We start from the raw sequence: 19,491 nt of genomic DNA on the forward strand, positions 1-19,491 counted from the left end.
CAGTTTAGAAATAGATAGATTTAGGACACTTCCGGAGTAGCTAGGAAGTTGAGACTTGAAAACTAGACACTAGGATAGTCACTATCCTGATGAGCACCGGAGTACCCAAGTTACCTAGCCCACAGGCTGCGGGTGCATAGGGGTGAAGATGCGTCGTTTTCGTCGTCGACTCCTATGGATGCCTGAAGAAAGATGCTGACAGGCAGTCAGGGGAGAGTGTCCGGTGGATCCCAAGGCTGGGATCAAGAAGAGAAGAAACCTGCAAGCAGAGGGGACAGAGTCAAGGTCACTAGCCAGTGACCACGTGGAACCAGGAAGGAACCAGGCGATGTCGTGAAGAGTTGCAGGTGAAGGTGAAGCTTGTCGCTGCAGCCAGGAGGATCAGGAAGCGTCGAGGATGACCAGGACCAGGAGGCGAGCTGTCCCACGAAGGCTCTTGCTGTCGGCGGCGTCGAAGTTGGACTAGGACTCACCAAGCCTTGGCAAGCGGAACCCACGAAGAACAAAGGACTTGCTTCTGGTGCAGACCAGGAAGGTCTGGGGTGCTTCTTCTTTGCAGAGAAGCGGGAGCCAGTCTGGAGGAGCCAAACCAGCGCAGAAGATTTCAGGGAGCGTCGTCACAGAGGCCACTAGCCAGCGGGCAAGCAACCGGACAGACGCGACAAGCAGGAAAATGCTGAAGGGCCCCACGCAAGACTCGTGGAGTGTGGGGGGCTGATCTTCGGTGCAGTTGGTGCTTGGGGTTGGGGCTTCTCAATCCCCGGTGCACAACTTCGAGGGTACCTCAGAAGCTGCGCTGTAAGTTACTAGCCACTTTTCCCAGGTAGCCGGTCCCACGTTGCTCGTCGCCTCCACGGATCCCAGCTCTGCTGCAGATGTGGATGAGGGTCGGAGAAGTCTGGAAGTCAAGGCTCTGGTCGGGCTCTGCAGTCGGTTCCTCGTAGAACGTTTCACAAAGCAAAGGGTAGTCTCTTGATGGTGCCTGTTTGCACAGGGTAGCCACTCCTTGGCTACAAGGGAGATTCTTCAGTCTTCTTCTTTCGTCGAATGTCGAAGGTCCAGAGTTTCTGTTCAGTTTTGCAGGTTCAGGATAATCTAAAGTCTTGAGGCCCAACTCCCACTCTTATACTAATCTGGGGGGCTGGGATACCTGCTAGGTCACGCCTTATGGGTGGGACCTGGGAGGGGGTGGTTACACCCACTTCCCTTTGTCCAGTTTCGCGCCAGAGCTGGGGCTGGAGTGCCCCAGCGCCGGTTTGAACTGGACTATGCAAGGAACACCTTGTGTGCCCCAGGCATGTCTCATTCCTTTCAGCCCACCCTGCCCCAATACACTAAAGGCTGTCTGGGGAGGTGCTAGCACCTCCCCAAGCAGGAAACCTATTGTCCAGGCCTCCCTGGCTGGGATCACTCCCAGCTGCAGGAGGTCAGACTTGTGTCGTGGCAGCAGCATCCATTTTGTGATGCTGAGGCTTTGGTCAGAGGCTAACAGTTGAAGTATGATTTTAACATTTCTTTCCCTCTAGAAGGGGGGAATAATATTCTCATGTCCAGAAATGGCATGGGGGTATTATTCCCGAGTGTTAGACACCTTACACGACATGTTTTGATAAAGCCAAACCATAGTTACCATAACCGTCTAAGATTATAAGGCACTTTAAGAGTATATGGTAGGCTATATCATAGAACAGCTATAAGGACAAGGTTCCGAAAGCTGCAGACAGGCTCAGCTCATGCTAGAGCACCATCTCACATGTTACCAAGCACTCTGCCTCCAGGATTGTCAAGGCCTGCCATAGGAGTGACTGATAGGTACACATGTGTCTATATGTAAGTTAGGTATAGGAATACTACACCTAAGCAAGGGGTGATTACACGACCTTGCCCCAGCTGAGTGATCAGCCAGTTGTGTCAAAATGGAAGGCCAGGCCAGGGGTGGCACAATACATGCTGCAGCCCCTGGTAGGCCTAGGGTACACCTATGCCCTGGGTACCTAGGGTACACTGTACAGGGGCCAATAAGGTGATCCTATCCAAATGGGTTATGCACCTAAAGTACATAGTATTAATTTAGAGAGAGAACAGCAGGGCTGTGGGTCTGATTAGCAGGCCCACAGCCACATCTAAGTCGAAAACCAGTAAAGCAAAAGCAAAAAGTGGGGGTGAACATAGAAAGCAGACCCTACTCTCCTACACTTACCATGCGTGCCATATGCAGTAGAGTTTTAATCACCTCAATGCAATTATATTTTTTGGGGGGAGCATGAGTCAAGGTATGCAATCAAAGAAAGCAGTTCGGTTTCGGTAATGAACACTGGCCATACAACTTATATTATGGAGTATAATGCACACACTGAACTGCAAGTAGCTAAAATGTAAGCGTACTTTGATATCTTCATCTAGAGAATGTCAGACGTTTAAAAAGTCAAAATAGTATTAAATGTGTCACTATGTGGTTAACAAAGAATCAAAAAGGAGTGAAGCTGTGAGGCCTCAAGGGATCGTGATAAGAACCCTCAACAGCCATCTTCCGCCTTTGGTATGTCTTTGGCCATTGGTGTAGTCATGGTTGATAGCATCATCATCGGGTCTTGTTGGCCTCCACCAGGAGGTGATCCCGAGGAAATAGTTGGGATCTACTTTGTAAAAAAGTGAATTAAAATTACCTCTTTCTCATAGAATTTGATTTATTCAAAACAATGATATGGGTAAGGTTAAAACAATGGTGGATGTGAAAAATAGGACCTGTAATGTTTCCTTCAAATCACTTACGAAAGGTCAAAAAATGGTCTACATGTTTCAGCCGACATGCGCTCTTGCTGGGTCGATGGCTTTCGTCAGGACCAATTTGGGGGGAAAAAGATAATCCCCCTTGTTTTTTATATATTGCTCACGTCAGGTGGGACACAATCCCCTGGACATGATTATGCGTTCGGTTGTATTCATTCTGGCAAGCGAGATTGCATTTGCTCTCAGCTTTTTAAATCACTGAATGTTCCATGTAAGGTGGTGGGAGAGACGTAAAGGCTGTCCTCTTCAGGTGCAGCTTGTAGCCTCTGGTCTGGTCTGAATGTACATTCAGGAGGGGAACTTAATTCCCCAAATCCAAGTGGGACCCCATATGATTGCAGTGAATAGAGTTCCCAATGAAAAGGGGGGTTGGGATAAGAGAGAAAGAGAAATACTAGCTCTTCAAATGATGCTGATTCGTCACGCCAGGACTTGTTGGACTCAGGACACCTTGGTGTCTTGACTCTGGGTATGAGGACACTGAGATCAGGGATCAAGTGTAAGAAGGAAGTTTGTCCTGTAATGAAAGACACTTGTTAGCCCTACTTTGGTGAAAGCAACATAACATAGTTATACATTGGTCTGTGACATACTCATATACATTGTTTGTTCTGTGACATACAGATGTTCTCATCAGAAACTGTGCCAAGAGACTTATTGTCTTTGCTGCATTTAGGGCAAACAATGTTCAAAATGCTCAAAACATAATCTACACCCAGTCTCTCAAATCCTGAAGGTTTGGTAAAAGTCTGTGGGATTGAAAGTCTCTATTTCCTTGCCTTTCGAAGGTGCAGCTGTTAGAGGAAATACGTCTTTCCCTTGGCAATATACACCCTGGTTAGCAAGTCATTGTTTTTGGCAAAGCTTTCTAATAATATAAGAAATATGCCTAACTTTGTTCAAGCGCTGCTCAAAAATGAACTACTACATACTACATAGGACTGTTTTACCTTTCTAGTGGGCGTTCTAAATCAAGAGTGACTTAGAGGAAGGAGCGTGGCTAAGTTCACCTTTTTGTTCTTGTGCTTGTTTTAAAGGAAAAGCGCTACTGCAGACGGCGCAGGGGAAGCAGGAAAGTGACTCTGGAAAATGCATGCCGAGATGCTGTTGCTGAAGAGAGGACTGCAGGAGAGGAAGACATTGTCGCGAGAGTCAGTCGAAATCAGGTAGGCGCCTGCCGGAGAAGAGAATGCCAGGAATGAGCCAGCGGGAGACAGGAGAGTGCTTGCCAGGAGTCAAACGAGCAAAGCACTGGTTTCTGTGCAGCGTGGCTTAAATAGTCATGGGGGGGCTAAGTCATTGCATGTGTATAATTGTCGGCAGTTTGCACCTCAGTGTAATTATTCACTTATCTTTCCTGCATGTTGTGCACATGCTTGACAGTTTGGACGAGGGCATGTGGAATCAGTGTTCAACTCGTGTAAAGCAAATGCAACATGTGCTGTACAGTTGTCATGCTCATTAGCATATGCATGTTATCCACTCTTTCTTACAATGTGAATAAATAACCAATGATACCTACCACTGCCGCCAGTGTTACAATGAGTGTGCAAAGTGAATAATGCTAAGTTCCATGATAGGAATAAACAGCCAATAGTGCCTACTACTGCCACTAGGGTTACCATATTTGTGACATTACTATGACATTGTTTACTACCGCTACCCGAGTTAAGGGGTAAGTGGCTGTGATGATGTACAGTGTTATGTTAGTGTGATACTCATGACAAGGATGAAACTGCAGGGTGTAGTCAATGAGGGCTCCACGAGGCCTGATACCCCTTCTGTGAGGAGCTGTTGACCAGGATCTGAAGTTTTTAGAGAAGAACATAGCAGGACCTATCACAAAGTCAGGCTGTTCAGTGATGCACCTTGGGAGGACCGTTGAGCAGGTAGATCTTGGTCTCTTGTCAGTTCTCAAAGCATTTTTTGGCTGTACATTTTTTTAATCCCAATTTTTGGCTGTTTTGGTACCTTTAGCACCACTTCCAAGGGTACAGGACTGGGTAGGCATCATTTGAGGGTAGGATGCTCTTCAGGTAGGGTCCAGGTGCAGGGTTTAAGCTGTTGGAGCTTTTTGTGTTCCTGTAGCTCAGAACAGGAGGACTGCCGACTAGCCCTTTGGTTCACTCTGATAGTCCTTAGTTTAAGCAGCAACGTAGTTCTCTAGTGGCAGGACAGTCCTCTGAGAGTTCATGGCTGGCTTCAAGAAGCAAATCAGTCAGCAGGTCAGGCCTCTGAAGTACAAGGCAGGCCTTCTGAGTATCCTCCGCAGATCCACAGGTCAACCGAAGAGTGGTCTGAGGGTCCTATGTTTATACCTGGTGCTAGCTTTGAAGTAGAAGAAACATCTATAATATTCCTCCCACAGATGTTTCAGGAATGTCCTTCCTCACAAGAAAATGCCAACTTTCTAAAAAATGACAATTTCAGAATCGTGACATGAGATCTGAATTTCCCATTAAAGAGGGTGTTAAATTGCAATTCTTTTGAGACCAAACATGACTTTTTGACCTGTTCCTAATCAAAAGTTATCTTTTGTTAAATGTAATGAGGTAACCCAATGTTATCCTGTGGGAGAGATAGGCCTCACAATAAAAAAAAATATATATTGGAGTTTTTCACTACCAGGACATGTAAAACTAAAAAGCTCATATTAAACTTTGTAATTTACAATGCACCCTGCCCTACGGGCTGCTTAGGGTCTACAGTAGGGGTGATTTCTATGTATTAAAAAGGGAGGTTTAGGCCTGGCAAAATGTTTATTCTGCTAGATCGAATTCGCAGTTTAACACAGCACACATGCTGCAATGTTTTAAAGGTATGCTCAAGTAGGTGGCAAAAACGGTCCAATAGTAGCGGTTAATTTAGAATCTCTGGGTACATGTTATACCACTTTACAAGGACTTATAAGTAAATTAAATATGCCAATTGGTGAAAGCCAATTTTATCATGTTTATAGCAGATAGCATAAACATTTTAGCACTGTTTAGCAGTGATAAAGTGCACAGAATCCAAAGGCTATCAAAAACAAATGTCAGCAAACAAGTGGGAGGTAGGCAAAAAATGGTTTGGGGGAGGACAACCCTAAGGCTGCCAGATTTAACAAGCATGCAGTAACACTGTTTCCGTATGCAATCCCCAAAATTAAGGCACATTTGTGGTAATATCATGATTACCGATAGCACTAATATTAGAATCATGGTTGTTTCTTGAAGAACCAGAAACTCATTAAATGAAGGGCTGGATGAGTAGTGAGCATCATTAAACGAACCTCTGGAAAATGAGTTTTTTCCTTGCATAAAAAAGCAAGCATTCTGAATACTATATGTGCTGCATATATTGTTTAAGCATGGATTATGACACAAGGAATCAGTCCTAACTGATCACTGACTGTGGATTTGTGCCAAACCTGTACTTTTACCCCAAATATTATTGCAACCAGCTTAGACACTTTCCATTCAAATATTCTAACAAAAACATTCTATATGCAACTATATATGATATAAAGTAATCCCTCCCATACAATATAAGGATAGTGCAAGTCACAGAGGAGTTCTGTGACACTATAAAGGAACAAGGCAGCAGTCTGAGTTCCTTTATAAGGTAATGAATCTCGGAGGTGTCTAGCAATATCCTTTTCACGTATGGCACACTGTATTTTATTTCATATATTACATGATTGCACCATCACACATCCTGCAAACCACTTACATTTTCATGGTCTTCCTCTTTCACCTGAAAGACATAATGTGTTTGCAGACATGAAGAATGACTAAAAGTAGAATTTGTACCGTGAAATTAAACACACCAAAAAGCAGTTAGTAATCTGTTGCAAAAAGATAATTAAAATCAGTTTACGGTAATTCTCATTAAAATAATATTATAGCTCAGAATTTGTGGAAACATGATGAGTTTCTATCTTTCATGTAAATGGCATGTAGCATGACAAAGTATAAACATTGTGTTATAGGTACCTTCTTTCTGTTTATTTGAAAAACAAAAACAAATCAGAAGACCAAAAGGCCAGTTCTCCTTTTTTGGTTGGTTAAACTGCAGCTGTAGCAGCTGTGCTCTGTAACCAGCCTTTCACAGTAGCTGGGGGTTCGGACAGGAGGCATTATGATTTAACAGCTCAATTGAAATATTGCAATAACGTATTAAAGTTGAATTATTACCCCATTTTGTTATAACAGTTGACTAGAAACATCGCAGCGTGAATATAAAATGAAGTTAGATGAAGGGATTGCAGGCTTCCATAAGTTATAAAATTAGACAGCAAATATATGCATTAAGACATGCATGGAGTGAGATAGAATTTATTTAATCATGGGGTAGCAATGTGGACACACTCCGCCTTACCTTTATAAATTAGCAGTAGTTGTTTTGCAGTGCTTTATATTCAACCACCAACTGCTGTGCTACAATATGTAGACTGAGCCACATGCAAGAGGTGCCAAGTTGAATGTCGCATGCTGTTACTAGGTGTCAATGTGAATACTCTGAAATCTAGTGATATTGTGGAGTGAAGCAAGCTCATTATAAGTGCTTATGTGCAGTGCCACAGGCCATGATGTCATTGTGGACTCAGGTTCTTTCACTACATACTCCAGGATGCAGCACCTCAGCTCTTTAATAGATGGCATTATGGAGTGAGGCACAAGCGCTCACTTCTAAGGTCAAGTTTGCGCTATATAAAACTCTATAAATAAATAAAATCACTATAATGCAGTTCCACGGGCCCTTCTAAAAGTCTCTTTGAAGTCAGATACCACTTCGCAGTGATATAGTCTGTTACTAGATGTCACTGTGGCATCAAGAACTAGCACTAGGTGCACGTTGGGGATTATCCCACCAGACTGTGGTAAATACCCCATTCTTCTTGTGGTAGTGCCTTTATATTTAACAGTATTCCAGAGGAAGTCCCCTTTTATAACATTTTGTACAGATAGTTTTGTGACACATTTCATCTGGACAAATATAAGAAGATGGCCTTTCACCATATGTCCTGTGTGTCTGATTACCCTGATTTCAAGCACCTTTCAGGATACTGCTCTGTATCTCTGCTTAAACTCCTTGAGAGCCTCTTCTTTTGTATTGTTGGCTATAGGCCACACTTTTATGACTTCTGTAAAGAGCCTAGCATGGTCTATAATGTGCAATGGGTTGGTGGCCTCACTACCAGCAATAACAGATGTGGTTCCTGGAAGGCGGCATATCAATCTGGGATAATCAATGTTGCTTTGCTGCTTTGCTGTTATGGTTTGGATTCTTGAATCACTCCCCAAAAATGTTTTATCTTGTGGTGAGAAACCAAAAACACTGCTTTGGAAGTCTACTGTACACCACAGCATATGACACACAAAATTGTCCATCAGATCTAATGAATATGAGTATGAAATATAGACAGATTATGCAGTGTGTCTAAATTAGTGGGAAGAGCTGCGAACATTTGCCCCCAGATGGCAGGGTGCCTAGTCAGTTTTTTTTAGCATAAATGTCTGTGGACTCTGGCATGTGGAGGCAAATGTGCTTTTCATGATTATCTGGGTACCTCCTTGACATATGTGTGTTTTTAGTAGTTAACCATTCTGCATGCCTTAATTCTCTAGCTATGCAGACTGCGTTACTTGCTTTTTAGGTAATCCTACTCTCTTTTGGATGCTGAACATTCCAGCCTAAACCAAGAAACCATTGTGTGTTTTATCACTTTAACTTAAATTTATTAGCATTATGACAGACTCTTAGAGTTATTTTACAAATGGCTGAAACATGTCAACATTTTAATTGGCTTTGGCCTTGCTGCTTGATGCTGCAGGGGCCCATTGTATGTAATTTGTCCTTCTACCTTCAGTTCTTTGTATTTTCATGTGCTACTTATGCTCCTGCCACACACTTTGCCCCCTGTACACTTTGTGATTTCGATGATGGTTAATAATTTTCTTTGGCTATGGCATACATTAATATTAATATGATTATTGACTCATGCACAAAGTACTGTGTATTCAGGTTATACATCAGTGTGAATATGAATTACTTAAATGTGTCTAACATAAACCTCTAGTCATGATTAATTCCCTCATTAAATGAATCTACTTAACCGCAAAACTCCTTGGGAATCTAGGGACACATGTTTATTAGGTCTGGCTTTAACCAAGACCTTTTTTATTTTACTTAAATATGTATAATATACTAACATATAGGGTCTTTCAGTCACCTCTCTTCAACCACTGGTGTGTTGTGTCATTAACATTTTGCTTCCGCCCACTACAGCATATAACATGATTTGATTTGATTTGAAATTTTAAAGTGCGCGAATGCGAAGGGCGTCTTGGTGCTAGCATTATCCTAAGTCCAACTTAATACTATAAATGGGGGGACATTAAGAGCTATAGGGAAAGTGAGAACAGCCAAGATTTTAAGAGCTTACAAAAGCTGAGAAAGTTAGTCTGACTTTTGAGAGGCATGGGCAGTATGTTCCAGAGTTTACAGGTGGAATAGACAAAACTGTGGCTGCCCATGAAGCTTTCTTGATTCTAGGAATGATCACTGAACTTGAGGCAGCAGATCGTAGCAGTGTTTTGGGGGAGTACCACCTGAATTTACTTTTGAGATACTCTGGTCCAATTCCATGCAAGGCTTTGTGTGCCAAACACAGAGCCTTAAAGGCAATTCTTTTCCTGACTGGGAGCCAATGAAGCTCCGCCAGAGCACCCGATACAGGCTTAAACTTGAGTATTTTCTTGAGTAAGCAGCAGGCTGCTTTCTGCAGAATCTAGAGCTTGTTTAACAGCCTCTGTTTAATGCCCAAATAAAGGGCATTACAATAGTGATTTCTAGCTAGAACTAGATAGAGGAAAACTGATTTTTGCAGATCAGAGGGAATAAATGGCAACACCCTCCTCAACATTCTCAACATGTAAAAACAAGACAAGTTCAGTTTGTTGCTCTGACCCATGAATGACAAATCGGCATCAAAGGTGATCCCTAGGTTTTTTACTTTAGAAACTGGTGGGGTGGGGGGGAAGAGCACAGGGACTGAGGCCACTGTGATCCGTTGCTGAAAGCTATCTCTTTTTCCAAAAAGGAGGACCTCTGTTTTTTGTGAGTTCAGCTTTAATCAGTTGCCACTCATCCAGCTGACAAAGGCACCTATTGAACAGTTCAGCAACCTCCTCCACATTACTTGAGATCAACACAGCAATCTGAGTATCATCAGCATACACTGTGCTACACATGGGGCAGTGGGGCAGCCTACTTAAGTCACTGTTTAACTTCACTTTGACATTCTGAGTGACTGCATTTTGCATTCTCACAATGAGCACATTGGCACACAAGCTAGTTACCTTCAGCGCCAGTGTTTTTGTTTTTATTTGAAAAGTGTGGTGTGGCGTTTGTGTTTAGAGCCTGATGAGATAGCAGGACGCTTCTGAGGCACATTCCATCTTTATCAGATCCCATCTCCTGTCAACGCTGTTGTAAATTCCTTTTGGAGTGTTTGCTTTTCTGGCTGCTACTATTTCATACCAGACTGTGTTCATTTAAAACTGTCCTGTAATAAGGTATTTGTTGTTTAGTCGTTTTCTTTCTTTCTTTCTTTCTTTCTTTCTTTCTTTCTTTCTTTCTTTCTTTCTTTCTTTCTTTCTTTCTTTCTTTCTTTCTTTCTCTTCCCTTTCCTTCCTTCTTTCTTTCTTTCCCAAAGGCAAGAGGCTGGCAGCCAATGCCACATTGATTTATAAATTTTTAGCTCTGTGCTTGCCAACACCTATTGATTTTATTAAAATTATGTGTATAACATAGTTACTTTTAGGGTTTGAGACAGAATTCATTAATTAGTCTGTGGTTGGTGTCATGTAATGTTTTTTCCACCCACCGTAGCATGCATTAGGGGCCTATATATCAGCCCACTTCAGCCATTGGCCAACTTCACTTTGAATTACTGCATGCTGCCTTTTTACAAGGAACACATCCATACACAAATTAATTCTCTTCAGCGCCATGGAGTTCTATGGTAATGTGTGCTTTTTTTGCACCACAATTTTTTAGATTGATGAGAGCCTGGCATATTCCCAAACAATAACGTTTTGCAAAAACCATAACAAACTAATAATTTCCAGAAGGCTTTGTCAATGCCTGTTTTTCATTAGTGTATTTCTTCTGTCCTTCATGCTGCTAACCATCTGCTTTACTGGTGAAGGGATACATGTGTGACTGGCTATACATTTGTTTGTACATGTGTGCATTTTCGGGTTTGCAATAAGCACTTTTTCCACTGGAAATTATTCCTAGGTATTCTTATAGGCAGCCACGGCCCGTGGAGGGAGTTCCGTGGGGCAGAGAGGCGGGGCGGGGGAGGGACAGGGTGGGGGGGTACTAAAAACCGGAATATGGATAATTGGAGGTAAGTGAACAATTAAATAAATAAAACGAATTTAGTAGCACGCGCTGCATTGCATTTTGCGATGCAGCGCGCGCTACGAAATTCGTTTTATTTATTTAATTGTTTACTTACCTCCAATTATCCATATTCCGGTTTATAGTACCCCCGCCCCGCCTCTCTGCCCCACGGAACTCCCTCCACGGGCCGCGGCTGTTTATAGGCAATGGAAGTAGGGGTGCCGGGGGTGCTGCAGCACTCCTAAACCAACCATGCTGGAGTGCGGAAGCTGAATGAAGTATTAAAGATGCCTTTAAAGTTTGTTTTTATCTTGTCCCATTTGCTGTGTATTCAAAGACAGAGGACAAATTTCAGGCTTTGTTTTCTGACATATTGTTGATCATCTTTTAATATAGAAACCAGTGTTTACTTTTATTTTTCTGATTGCAAAGTTATAGAAATTTGCAAGGTGAATATTGTCAATCAATCAATCATGGAATTTTTACCGTGCGCTACTCACCCGGAAGGGTCTCAAGGCGCCTGGGGGAGGGGGTCTGCTACTGCTCGAACAGCCAGGTCTTGAGCTGTTTCCTGAAGGCCAGGTGGTCCTGGGTCAGCCGCAGGTGGACGGGCAGGGAGTTCCACGTTTTGGCTGCCAGGTAGGAGAAGGATCTTCCTCCGGCGGTGGCTCTCTGGATGCGAGGAACGGCGGCGAGGGCGAGGTTCGCGGATCGTAGCTGGCGGGTCGGGGTGTAGAAGGTCAGGCGGTCGTTGAGGTACCTTGGGTCCAGGTCGTGGAGGGATTTGTGTGCGTGGGTGTGGAGTCTGAACGTGATCCTCTTGTTGACAGGGAGCCAGTGCAGGTCTTTCAGGTGGTTCGAGATGTGGCTGCATCGGGGGACGTCCAGGATGAGTCGGGCGGAGGCGTTCTGGATGCGCTGAAGTCTTTTCTTAAGCTTGGCTGTGGTTCCAGCGTAGAGGGTGTTTCCGTAGTCCAGTTTGCTGGTGACGAGGGCCTGGGTGACCGTCTTCCTGGTTACGGTCGGGATCCATCGGAAGATCTTGCGGAGCATGCGGAGGGTGTGGAAGCATGATGAGGAGACGCATTGACTTGTCTGGTCATCGAAAGGGAGGAGTCCAGGATGAAGCCCAAGTTGCGTGCGTGGTCCGTTGGTTTGGGTGCGGTGCCGAGGGCCGGGGGCCACCAGGAGTCGTTCCATGCGGAGGGCGATGATCCGAGGATGAGCACTTCTGTCTTGTCCATGTTCAATTTCAGGCGGCTGATGTTCATCCATTCGGCGACGTCTTTCATCCCTTCGTGTAGGCTGGCTTTGGCGGTGTCGGGGTCTCTGGTGAGGGAGAGGATCAGCTGGGTGTCATCGGCGTAGGAGATGATGTTGAGGTTGTGTTGGCGTGCGATGGCCGCGAGGGGTTTCATGTAGACGTAGAAGAGGGTGGGGCTGGGAGATGATCCTTGCGGGACGCTGCAGATGACTTCGGTGGCTTCCGAATGGAATGGAGGGAGGCGTACTCTCTGTATTCTGCCGGCGAGGTATGAGGTGATCCATTCCAGAGCCTTCCCTTGGATGCCGGTGTCGTTGAGGCATTGGACTAGGGTGCGGTGGCAGACAGTGTCAAATGCTGCGGAGAGGTCTAGGAGGATTAGTGCCGCTGTTTCACCGTTGTCGAGCAGGGCTCGGATGTCGTCGGTGGCCGCGATGAGGGCGGTCTCGGTGCTGTGGTTGGCTCGGAATCCGGACTGCGAAGGGTCGAGGGATCCGTTCGTCTCGAGGAAGGCGGCCAGTTGCTTGTTGACGACCTTCTCGATGACTTTGGCGGGGAAAGGAAGGAGCGAGATGGGGCGGAAGTTCTTGAGGTCGGTAGGGTCTGCTGTTGGTTTCTTCAGCAGTGCACTGAGCTCGGCATGCTTCCAGCTCTCTGGAAAGGTGGCTGTGTCGAAGGAGGCGTTGATGACGTCTCGGAGTTGGGGTGCGATGGTGGAGGCTGCTTTGTTGAAGACATGGTGGGGGCAAGGGTCGGTCGGAGATCCGGAGTGGATGGTGTTCATCATGCGGGTCGTGTCTTCGGGGGTCACCTTGGTCCATGTCTGGAGGGTGCTGGCGGGGTGCATAGGTTCGACCGATGGGTGCGGGGGTGGAGCGCCGAAACTGTTGTGGATGTCGGCAATCTTTCGGTGGAAGTACGAGGCGAGGGAGTCGCAGAGGTCCTGAGAGGGAGTGATGTCGTTGTTGCTGGTGCTGAGGTTGGAGAACTCCTTGACGATGTTGAAGAGCTCCTTGCTGTCATGGGCGTTGTTGTCCAGTCTTTCCTTCAGAGATTTCTTCTTGGTGGTGCGGATGAGCTGGTGATGTCTGCGGGTGGCGAGTTTGAGGGCGGTCATGTTGTCGGCGGTCTTGTCGAGGAGCCAGGCCTTCTTGAGGGTGCGGCAGGCCTTCTTGGAGCCCTTGAGTTCGTCGGTGAACCAGGTGGCCTTCTTGCTTCTGGGCTTGGTGAGCGGGTTCTTCAGTGGGGCGAGGTCGTCGGCACAGGAGGTCAGCCACTGCGTGAGGTTGCGGGCTGCTGTGTTGGGGTCCGTTGTTCTGACAGGTAGGCTCTGGCTGAGGGAGGTGGCGAGCTGGTCGGCGGTGATCTTGCTCCAGTTTCTGTGGGGAATCTGCTTCGGGTGATGGTGGACCGTGTTCTTTCTGAAGCTGAAGTGGACGCAGCTGTGGTCAGTCCAGTGAAGTCCAGTGGAGTGGCTAAAGGTGATGTGCTTGCTGGACGAGAAGACGGGATCGAGCGTGTGGCCGGCGTAGTGGGTGGGGGTGTTGACCAGTTGCTTGAGTCCGAGGTTGGCGAGGTTGTCCAGCAGGGCGGTGGTGTTGCGGTCGTTGTTGTTCTCCAGGTGGAAGTTGAGGTCCCCGAGGAGGATGTAGTCGGTGGAGGGGAGGGCGTGTGGGCTGATGAAGTCCGTGATGTCTTCGCAGAACTGTGTGCGCGGTCCCGGGGGTCTGTAGATGAGGGTGCCTCTGAGGGTGGTCTTGGGGTCGGTGTGGATCTGGAAGTGCAGGTGCTCGGCGGCGTTGAATGCGTCGATGGAGTCAGTCGAGATGCGAATGGTGTCTTTGTGTACTATGGCGATCCCTCCTCCGGTCTGGTTGACGCGGTCCCTCCTAACGATCTTGTAGCCGTCCGGGATGGCTATGGCGATGTCGGGGGCTGAGGAGGCGTTCATCCAGGTTTCCGTGAGGAAGGCGACGTCTGGAGATGCGGTGTCGAGGAGGTTCCAGAGTTCCACAGCGTGCCTGTGGACGGAGCAGGTGTTGATCAGGATGCACTTGAGGTGGTTGCTGTTGTCCGTTTTGGTGGCATTCTTGCTGGTGTGAAAGCAAAGGCTGAAGGATGCCTTTTTTTCTAACATCCAACAAAACTTAAATAGCTATAAATAAACTGTACAAATATTTCAAAATTCATCAGCACCTTGGCAAGCACAAATTAAGTGCTTTTTTCGGTCCTAAACTGGGATGGAAACAAAGATATATAGGATCGAACCAATGCAAGACACTTTACTTTGTGATGCCCAAATGACAAATAATCTCTGAAATCAGATTTCCACACATTATTGTCTGTGGCTACATAGTTTTAACAGTAACACTATGGGCCCGATTCACCGAACAAACTTAAGACAAAATCCTAAACTTAGTACCATTTTGGTATTCACAGAATGCACTTACTACTTCTGGTATTCACAGAATGAACTTACTACTTTTGCGATTCACAGAATAAACTTACTACTTTTGCTATTCACAGAATGGATTTACGACTACTAACTTTACGTCCGCACTCGGGCTGGAAATTCCGGCCCGGAGGCGGGGCTTCTGGCCCAGAGGCGGAGCTTCCGGGCCAGAGGTGGAGATTTTGGCCATGGCTAAATCTCCGCCACTGGCCGGAATCCCCACCTCCGGGCTGGAAGCTCCGCCTCCGGCCCGGAAGCCCCGCCTCCGGGCCGGAAGCTCCGCCTCCGGGCCGGAAGCTCTGCCTCCGGGCCGGTATTTCCGGCCCGAGTGCGGACGTAAAGTTAGTAGTCGTAAATCCATTCTGTGAATACCAAAAGTAGTAAGTGCATTCTGTGAATACCAAAAGTAGTAAGTGCATTCTGTGAATACCAAAAGTAGTAAGTTTAGGATTTTGTCTTAAGTTAATTCTGTGAATCGGGCCCTATGTCTGTGCAAAATTAGTGGCCATGCCAATGAAAAGTATGTTATCGGTAAATGACAATGAGCTACCATGCCATGCTTTAGTGATATATTTGTGACAGTTTATTCCAAAATTCACCGTCACCTACTTACTACAACCTTACCTCTCTCTTGCTGAATGGGTGTGCCTCATTTGCTACACTTGTTCTTTGTGCAAAACCTGGACTTTTCACAGTCCCTTTGAGTTCAGGGATGTAATATTTATTGCAGCACCCCCACTCTGAAAATTGTTTCAGCACCACTTGATATTCTTGTGTACCATTGTTTGTGCTGCTTTGAAATGAAATGAAAAGGACACTTGTATAGCTCATGGCTACCCAGAGGTCTCCCAGCGCTGAGCAAGACAAGTAATTAGAGACGGGGTTTTAGGGAAACAAAAGAGTTTTCAGTTGCTTTCGGAAAACAAGGTGGTTGGGTTCCCTGCGGAGTTGAAGAGGCAGTGCATTCCAGAGTTTGGCTGCATTGAGGGAAAAGAGACGACCGCCGCTTCTGGACTTCGACTAAGTGGAGTTCGTCCAAGCAGAGTTTCCTACTCGCTTTGTAGGGGCGGATCATGGCCGAAATTAAAGGTGGCCCGTTCCCCTGCAGGGACCTGTGGACGACACAGAGGGCCTTAAAGCTAACTCTTTCTTTCACTGGCAACCAGTGAAGGGAGCGAAGGGCAGTTTTGGCTGAGACGCGGTTTTGTATTCCCAACAGTAGTCTAGCCGCACCATTCTGGACCTTTTTCAGTTTAGTGATTACTGCAATCGTGGCCCCCAACTAAAGTGCATTTCCAAAGTCTATCCTTGAGAGTATCAATGATTGGTCTAGGACTTTCTTAGCTTGGGGAGGAAGGGGAGGAAGCACTTTACTGGCCATTCTAAGTAGGCCTAAGTAGGCTTTGGGGTAGCATGCCTGCGTTCTCTTGTTCTTTTGCTGTCATGTGTTTTGTATTCTAATGTTGTGATAAACTTACAGCTTCATTGCATAGTTGTTTTGACTCCATGATTCCAGTTGGTGAATTGGAGACGGGTATTGTCTAGTCCATAATCTCATAAGTGAAGTTACCTCACAGTTGGCATCGAACATTCATGACTACAATATGTTGGTGCTTGGGACTTAACAGGAAGCCTGGAATTTGTCTTATGGTTGTGCTACTTTCTCTTTTAATTGATTTCTGTTTAGAAGGCCATTGGCAGTTCTAGCTTTTCAAACCCATATGGTGGAGGACCTCTTCTTAGGTGGACCTGATTCTCATGCACACCAGTGACGGCAAACATATTCTCTAGACTTTTTTTCCACAGCTGGCCATGCTGCAGAAGTTATATTTTCTGAGCTGTGGGTTTAACTTGCGTGTGACCAACTTGGAGCTTTGTTCGTATGCCATGATGAGGTGTCATGGTGACATCCTGTTGCTTTTGATGTTTTGCAAACGTCATGCAGCATGTGTTTTTATACTGTGTCTGTTTCTCCCAGTGTATTATTGTTTCCAATTCAGTGTGTGCCATTTTATGAACTTTAGATGAATGCATTATTGAATTATGAAGCAGATGAGCAAACATAACAAATTATTTTTATAAAATAGTATAATTTCAACAGAGGTGCGAGAAGGGTCTTGAGAAACCTGTGATTCTTTACATGGCATTTTATATTTTATTAATTATTTACTTTATAAATGTTTTCTTAAAGTTGTATTTATTTTAAAGACAATTTTTTGGAAGCTAAAAAATTTAAGTGTATGTAAATTTATGGGTGTATATATTTCTTTAAAATATATTAGTTTGATAAAAAAAGCAATTTACCTTGTATTTCAAATTATAGTAATATAAATTATAAAGAAAAAGACAAAATTACGACTAAAATGTTATTTTCTACCACAAAATCATAGTTTTGTGTATTATATTATAAGTATGTGCAGTCAATATATTTGTATTGTATGTCTTTACCATGATATGTGTGTGTCATGATATTTTATTGTTGGCATTTTGCATGACAATGCTGTGTCAATTTCAGTGGGTTCCAGATACTGCAACTCTTGGAGGCCAGATGACTCAGGTCTCCTAGAGTAGTTTGTATTCCTACAGTTGTTGATGTCAACATTCTGGTGCTGTCTCTCCTTGTGACCTGGAGCCATGTGGAGTAAATCTGCTTTTCTGCATCGCCATACCATTTCTTTTACCTTTTTCTGGATCTTGTTTTTTCTTGTATTAGGACTTGTACCCTGTCACACAGCTATTCAGTGCCACAGTGATTGTGCTCTGGCACTAAAATGGCACTGTTAAAACATGTTTCAAACAATTGGCCTATTAAACATTCCTGGAAGGCCATGGTAGACGTGGATGTTAAATGTTATATGTGAGCTGCAGTGTGCATTTACATCACCCACATATACGACAAAAATACATGTCCTCCAGGATCACCACTGTGCTTAGCATGATCTGCAGTTTGAAAGCACTGCAGTGTCACACGAAGAGGAAAGGTTACTTTGCCATGTAAACAAATTATTTTTTATATTTATCAGTCATCCCTAAAATGTGTCTTGTACGCTCACTGTACAGAGTGCTGCATATATAAAAATTAATTACCCACTACATATTTGAAAAGTGTGCCTCACAGTGAATGAATGCTTAAATGTTTTTTCTCTGTGTATGTACAGCTGCATTCTCCAGGAGCAGGCCTATGTGTGACTAAAACCTTTATATCACATCTCCACTTAAGGAATGCCATAAAAATAGCATAGAATTGCTTTCCGCTCGGTTTTCAAAATCTAATTTAATAGAGAAAACAGATTTTTGATCACTTTTGTGTAAAGGTAATAATATAAAAGTGTACTTTGTGCAGCCTGAGCCAAAACTGGCTTAGGATCTGTTCTGCACTAATTTCATCTCCAGATGCTGATTGCACATTCCTACATGGAGACCAGCCCTCAAGTTCTCGATAGCTTGGTGTCTGTACCCAGGAAGGCAAGGGTTTTGTCAACAACTGATAACATAGCAGGAATTAGCCATCTGGGAGTGGACAGGAACATTTGGAAGAAAAAAGGGCAACCTTAGCACTACCAATTTTGATTTGGGGATGCTAAGTTGGGCCACTCCCATTAATTCTGAGCACCCTCCTAGACCCCTTTGACACAAACCTCAGCAGGTTGTAGAAACAGTTTGAACCCTGACAGAGGGTCCGGTACCTCATATAAATAGAAGATTATCAAAAGAACCTGAGGCCCTTCTGGTGGAAGAATATTTCAGCCATCTTAGATTTAGAGCTTCTGGTAACTTCCACAGTAAAATGAAGAGCAAGTTCTTCAGAAGCGGGTGTGCATAGGGCGAGAAAGTAGTCAGGTTTGGGTGGCTAGTGCATAGTCACACATTACCTCTGTATCTTCAGAACATTCCTGCACTTGAGGAAACTACTTCTGAAAAATAATCCCCAGCTTGAATAAAGAAGACTCCTAACATGTGACTTCTGCCTGGCATCCAAAGACTGGCAATATGCTCCAAGGGTCAGGTGGCTGATCTCTTGTTTTTCTGCTCCAGTGCCAAAATACTGAATGGCTCCTGATTCCAACACCATGTTTGTGGTAGAGTAACGTGTCGCCTAAATTGTAATTCTGACTCTAAGTCTGAAGGTAAAACCTTGGACCAGGATGAGGCATCAAACTGTCAGATTTGCAGTAACCTGGTAAGCCAAATCCAAAAGGAATGACGCCCCTATCCTCGCTTCCTCCAACCAACTGATAACCATGCAGAGAATACAATGCTATACAGCAGTGGATTTGGGTAAAGGAAAGTGGTACAAGACATAGAAAATCAGACACACGAGCTATGTTACAGCGGGGCACAACATGCTCTCTAGAGGTGCAGATGTCTAAAACGAGAACAAACTCTTTTAGCTTTTCACCTTTTAATTTCCAGTACATTAGACCTAATATGGTACACTACCCCTACTATGACAAAGATACACCATGTGCCATTCTCTGTACTCCCATCTCTTTACGGATTGGTGAAACTCTAGGTACAGCTGAAATACAAATGCAACATCTATATTGTATATAAGGAAATAACCAAGCTAGATTACTTATTTTGAGGTCAG

General features: G+C 44.7%; 1 protein-coding gene across 4 annotated transcripts in view; it reads left to right on the plus strand.

Moving 5' to 3' along the window:
• LOC146821434 (uncharacterized) overlaps positions 1–19,491 on the plus strand; it is an 85,899-nt gene that overhangs the window by 21,219 nt on the left and 45,189 nt on the right. For all 4 annotated transcript variants that reach the window (XM_085612376.1, XM_085612375.1, XM_085612378.1 and 1 more), the window contains exon 4: positions 3,828–3,956. In XM_085612376.1, the coding sequence (XP_085468502.1) occupies positions 3,828–3,956 (129 nt within the window). The remainder of the gene's footprint in view (positions 1–3,827; positions 3,957–19,491) is intronic.

Source organism: Triturus cristatus, chromosome 6, assembly GCF_964204655.1.
Source record: "Triturus cristatus chromosome 6, aTriCri1.1, whole genome shotgun sequence".
Lineage (NCBI taxonomy): Eukaryota > Metazoa > Chordata > Amphibia > Caudata > Salamandridae > Triturus > Triturus cristatus.